This window comes from Salmo trutta, chromosome 22, assembly GCF_901001165.1.
Source record: "Salmo trutta chromosome 22, fSalTru1.1, whole genome shotgun sequence".
NCBI lineage: Eukaryota > Metazoa > Chordata > Actinopteri > Salmoniformes > Salmonidae > Salmo > Salmo trutta.
This window is the reverse complement of record NC_042978.1, coordinates 5,911,521-5,918,083: the sequence shown is the minus strand read 5'-3', so window position 1 is coordinate 5,918,083 and position 6,563 is coordinate 5,911,521. Positions and strand designations below refer to the sequence as shown.

At 39.7% G+C, this 6,563-nt stretch overlaps 1 protein-coding gene across 1 annotated transcript in view; it reads left to right on the top strand.

The window, feature by feature from the left end:
* Positions 1-396: 396 nt before the first annotated feature.
* The window catches only part of LOC115157960 (26S proteasome non-ATPase regulatory subunit 1), a 123,511-nt gene continuing 117,344 nt past the window's right edge, over positions 397-6,563 (top strand). The window contains exon 1 of the mRNA XM_029706336.1: positions 397-603. Within this exon, the coding sequence (XP_029562196.1) occupies positions 588-603 (16 nt within the window). The 5' untranslated portion in view covers positions 397-587. The remainder of the gene's footprint in view (positions 604-6,563) is intronic.

Sequence of the window (6,563 nt, the reverse complement as noted above, 5' to 3'; positions counted from 1 at the left end):
AGGGAGATAAATGTAAGTCACACAAATCAATTTTCATTTAAAAGACATAATAATGATGGTACAAAACTCGTCTAAAATAAACACGCACTGATGTGAATTCACTGTCATTATTTCTGACGGAAGATTACCAGTATTTTTTTCTCTCTCCAGCGCTAGGGTTGCAGAAAAACGTCTGTATGACATGTAAAATAACTGATTCATGCGAGACTGGCAGAATAGAAGCCGGTTTGTGGAAACAAAATCATACCGACATGATGCTTAAAATGTTCTCAGAATCGAAATATACAGTCTTTTGACAATGATTTAAATCAGAATTTTTCTTCACCCTTTTCAAGAATCAGCCAATTTGACAACGATGAGCTGTAATTTCACCAGGCACTAACTCTATATACCTAACTATGGGTCTTTCGGGAGGGGGTTTTCATTATTGAGCAAAACAATTATTTTCAAGAAACAAGTGTCCCTCTGTTGAGAACAACGGACACCTTTACGGTCCTTTCAAGATTTAGATTTTCCATAAGTTCATTGTTGCTAACTGAAACGGTACCTGGGTTCTTGGAGTTGAGGGGGAGAATAAAGAACCAAACATGATAACATCTGCCGGTAAGCAGTAACGTTAGCAAATGTGAGCATGGAATACGGGAAAGATGCCGAGTCACATAGCTGGCTACCTATTTTACAAACTTTTCAAGCGAACTAACGTTATCTAACTAGCTAGAAACGGACAAATGTATTCCAAAACATTATTGTTAGTTAGCGTTAGCTATATTGTTTCATTATTCTGTAGTCAGCATTAGCTGTTGGACAACATAATTGCCTTGCTAGCTGGCTAACTTTAACTAATGTTAGCTGTCTGGCTACCTAAACTCAGCAAAAAAGAAACTTCCTCGCACTGTCAACAGCGTTTATTTTCAGCAATTTAACATGTGTAAATATTTGTATGAACATAAGATTCAACAACTGAGAGACAAACTGAACAAGTTCCACAGGCATGTCACTAACATAAATGGAATAATGTGTCCCTGAACAAAGGGGGGTCCAAATCAAAAGTAACAGTCAGTATCTGGTGTGGCTACCAGCTGCATTAAGTACTGCAGTGCATCTCCTCCTCATGGACTGCACCAGATTTGCCAGTTCTTGCTGTGAGATGTTACCCCACTCTTCCACCAAGGCACCTGCAAGTTCCCGGACATGTCTGGGGGGAATGGCCCCAGCCCTCACCCTCTGATCCAGCAGGTCCCAGACGTGCTCAATGGGATTGAGATCCGGGCTCTTCGCTGGCCATGGCAGAACACTGACATTCCTGTCGTGCAGGAAATCACGAGCAGTATGGCTGGAGGGTCATGTCAGGATGAGCCTGCAGGAAGGGTACCACATGAGGGAGGAGGATGTCTTCCCTGTAACGCACAGTGTTGAGATTGCCTGCAGTGACAACAAGTTCAGTCCGATGATGCTGTAACACACCGCCCCAGACCATGACGGACCCTACAAGCCCTCAGTCCAGCCTCTCTCAGCCTATTGCAGACAGTCTGAGCACTGATGGAGGGATTGTGCGTTCCTGGTGTAACTCGGTCAGTTGTTGTTGCCATCCTGTACCTGTCCCACAGGTTTGATGTTGTTACACGTGGTCTGCCACTGCGAGGACGATCAGCTGTCCGTCATGTCTCCCTGTAGCACTGTCCTAGGCAAGTCACAGTACGGACATTGCAAATTATTGCCCTGGCCACATCTGCAGACCTCATGCCTCCTTGCAGCATGCCTAAGGCATGTTCACGCAGATGAGCAGGGACCCTGGGCATCTTTCTTTTGGTGTTTTTCAGTCAGTAGAAAGACCTCTTTAGTGTCCTAAGTTTTCATAACTGTGTCCTTAATTGCCTACCCTCTGTAAGCTGTTAGTGTCTTAACACCGTTCCACAAGTGCATGTTCATGAATTGTTTATAGTTCATTGAACAAGCATGGGAAACGGTGTTTAAACCCTTTACAATGAAGATCTGTGAAGTTATTTGGATTTTTACTGATTATCTTTGAAAGACAGGGTCCTGAAAAAGGGACATGTTCTTTTTTTTGCTGCGTTTAGTTAGTATCTGCATCACATTAGCTGTTACCTTGTAAGGTGTCAATAAAAAAACACATATTTTGACCAATGGGTAAAATATGTTAATTGTGTAGGTAATCATCAACGAAAACCAATGGCTGAAACCTTACGTATCTATCATAATCCGTTCCCAATTTATTGGCGGTGTTACCCTAGTATGATGATGGCGACTAAATCAGTGGAGGCCAGAGGAAAAAGTGATTAAAAATCAAGAAAATAGTATCGTTTCAGCTAGGCTGGATGCTGTGTGAGAATAATGGCTACCTGACTGACTTACCATTGAACTTGTTATCTTCTCAAATCCGGAGGACATATAACAATATCAATAGGTAAAATAGATACAGTGGCGGTCGGTGCCGTTTAAGATAAGGGAGGACTATTTTTTTTTTTTTATTGGCCTTATTTCTATTACAGCATATTGGATGACTGTCGGTCATATTCCATTCACCCAGTTCAATGTAGCATCGATAGGTTTAGGTTACCTCATGATACTGAAATTTTACCTATACCCATAATGAGGTTGCTACAACCTAGCCTATGAGTGAAAGTTTACAGTGTAGGTGCAGAGGTCGAGAGAAACATTTGCGTAATCACGGTGACAGTCACATGTTCAATTCCGCTTTGCGCACGCTTACCTGCATCTAGCTGATTAACGGTGTTAATTATTGGACAAATTCAGGTATGTTTATCCCCGTTCAGTTTGCTTCTGTTTAAGAAATGTTTTTCAACAGAATTGGAGGAATGAATACCCCTGATCACACTCAAACACAGTTCACTTTCATAGCAGCCACAAACAAAGAGCATATTTACTTTGCTTGTTAATTCCTTCTTGCTTCTACACACTCTACTCTCACCTTTTACCTTTGCTTGTAGGCTTCAGTGCACAACACATCAGCAGTATGTGATCAGGTGAAAAAAATACTTTCCAAGCCAAACCTTCATATTATAACTTTTAACCGTTACACACAGCCTACATTGTTGTCCCCATATTAGCTAAAGTCAGATAATCAACATAGCTACTAGAACTAACACATTAGTAAACCCTCTACAATCATGCAGTACAGTTAGCTAGCAGTTACACTGGCGGCCCCGGTGGCAATAAATTAATAAAACCATAAACTTCCCTTGACTTGGAAAAGTTCCAGTGTTGTAGGCTAAACTATCTAGCTGCTTTCGCTAGCTAAGTGGGGAAAAAATACAACGTAATATAGGTAGCTCTCTCTTGCTTGTCCTTTTTCTTTGTTAAACTATTGACTTTCACTTTCTCGGTCAACTACTCACCACATTTATGCACTGCAGTGTTAGCTAGCTGTAACTTATGGTTTCAGTACCATTATTTGATCCTTTGATTGGGTGGACAATGTCAGTTCATGCTACAAGAGCTCTGATAGGTTGGAGGACGTCCTCCGTAAGTTGTCATAATAACTGTGCATGTCTATGGAAGGGGGTGAGAACCATTACCCTCCTAGGTTTTGTATTGAAGGCAATGTACCCAGAATAGGACGGAAACTAGCTATCCTCTGGCTACACCATGGTGCTACCCTACAGAGTGCTGTTGAGGCTACTGTAGACGTTTGCAAAATAGTGTTGTAATCAATTATTTGGTGAAGTGAATATATTTAGTATAGTTTTATCTAAAACGGATAACCTTTTTTTAAATGTTTCACTATTTTTATGAAATTCACTGAGGAGTATGGTCCTCCCCTTCCTCTTCTGAGGAGCCTTCACTGGATAGATATTGATTTTGACATAACATGTCACATTTTTATAGTTTACTTCATTTAGTATCATCCTAAATAAAGATATTGAATTATTTAGCCATATCTAATTAATGTATGTTACGCTACTTTCCATGAAGTGGACAGTATTTGTTACTACGTTATACAAGCTGACGTTTGACCACAGTGAATTGGGGGGGTATTACACATCCTTTTTACCTCAGATTGTTGATGTTTATAGTCAACACGATGACAAGATCAATTGCTTAAAACAGATCAATATCTTTGGTTTTGTACTGTTGATTTAGTCATACGCTGGGGGTCGCAGAGAAGGATAGCTGCATTCTTAAATGGCACGGATAATTCGGAGCGGTCTCTATAAAAGTCGCTGGCCACACACCAATACACGACTTTGAAAGTCAAACTATCATTTAAATAGCAGCCAACCATTGTCACTTGATATCCTATGGCGGATTGTGATTAGTTGGAATTAACAGAAAAAGTGGTTTGTTCCTTTGCGTGATGGCAGCCTCCCAAAATCAACATCCAACCATGTGTAGGTTATTCAAAATGTCTCTGTGGCCTTTGAATAGTGTTAGTTTAAACAGCGCTACACCCCAAATGTTTGCCCCTGTTCTATTGATTTCAGCGTGATATCGATGGGAGTGATTAACAAAAAAAGTGTTGCGTTACACTTACAGAGTTGGCGACCCACTTGAAACAAAATGCAACACTTAAATGTAGCTAGCTGTCTTTTACAAATTGTCCTCTAACCAGTGATGTACATATTGTTCATAGATTCTGTGCGGTTTTGAGCTGTGTTCTTTTTAACAGGACGTGCAACCTCATCCTGTTTTTCTTTTAGTTTTGGTGACCCTCATATCAAAATGCATCATTCCAAAATGTACAGTGCCTTCAGAAAGTATTCACAGCCCTTTACTTTTTCTATATTTTGTTGTTACAGCCTGAATTAAACATTTATTAAATTGAGATTGTGCCACTGATCTACACAATACCCCATATGTCAAAGTGGAATGAATTAAATGAAAAGCTGAAATGTCTTGAGTCAATAAGTATTTGACCCTTTTGTTATGGCAAGCCTAAATAAATTCAGGAGTAAAAATAAGGTATTGGGCTGTGACGGTAATTGAATAACTATAACTGATGGTTATGGATGAAGACCGTCAGGAAATTAAAATATCTGTCAAAACCGTTTAAAAAGGCCTACATTCATTTTAGGAAAGTTTCAATTTTTTTATTAACTTAATTTTAATGTAGATGAACTTGACCTAATAGTTGGAGTGTTTTACTAATGATTATAAGCACTTGTTTTGCTAACTTAGTCTAAACGTTCTACATCTCCTCCTATTTCCAACGGATGGTGCACGGGGTGTAGAGTGCTATAGGCTAATCGTTTGATGTGTGAACCTGCATTGTATAAAAGTCTTCATTGCATTGCTAGTAAATCGGTCTGACTATTCATAAATTATTCAACAGCAGTCGAAAAGGTTGTTCAGCCTCTGAGGCCTATAATGCGCTAATGTTGTTTCAAATGGAAAATGCGGCAATCCTCTCCAACCTAACATGTAAGGATGTTAATCGGTTAGCCGCTGAAAATACATTTGAGGGGTCATGCTTATCGGTCTATAGGTTAATTTGCATAATTTTGTGTAATGAAATTGCTGTGCGTGTATTTTCGGTAGTCGTCATGCATCTTATTTATCACGCGCACAGCATACAGAGCCTAGTTTGAGGAGAGGAATAGCCTCCACCTGTCAGACTGCACAAGAGTAGCTCCTATTAAAGCCGGTAGGCTACTGGAGTGAACCCATAAGCCCAGTCATTACGCAACCAATAACAGTTCTAAATGCAATCGCGTGTTAAAAACTTTGATGACGACGACAAAGGAGCTATTTTTATTTCTCAATCTCAACTCACAATTAAAGCGCTCCTCCCATTTACCTTTTCGGGTGCTTAGGCTATAGTCTGGCTACCGCATCATCCACCACTTTGCAACGTGAGCTTCAGGCAGTATAATTGTTTGAAACCTGAATGTTTTACTTTACTTCAAATAATGAAGCACTTCGTACTGGAGGCAATTATTTTATATGCCGTTAACCAGCATTTCTCTCCTGTTCTATTGGTTTTCATATCAACTTTCTTTCGTTGTCCAGAAGCTAAAGTCACAATTCTAGTCATACTTGCAACCCATTATAGTTGTTGCTATTAGATTTCCCCCCTCTTTCTAGGTTTCTAACTGAGATTTTCATCTGTCACAACTGCCTATTAGGTGCGCTGTTTAGAATGGTATTTTCCGCAAAATGCCTTTTGGCAAATGTTTGAAAATGACATTTTATTAGCTGCTTCATTACATGTTCAATAATAGTTTATGGCCTTTTGACTGTAAGATGATAGGCTTGCTATTGTTGCATTTTTTTCCATTAAGTGCTTAATGAAACATGTCCGGTCGTTGTATGCATGCATAGTATCAGAGAGGAATAGAAAATCTGTTCAAAATAAGCCATATGGGTATATTTTGGGCCTAAGCTAGTCGCTTGCCTTCCCGCCTTGGGACGACTCCCATTGTTCGGGCGGAAACATAAGCATCATGTCATTATATACAGATCTATGAGTATTTTGACCGTTTGTTGACCGGTTAATGAGGGTCAGTTAGTCAACATCAAAATTGACCGAAATGTACATCCCTACTGGCATGGTATAATTTGATACGTAATCTTTTAATTTATAG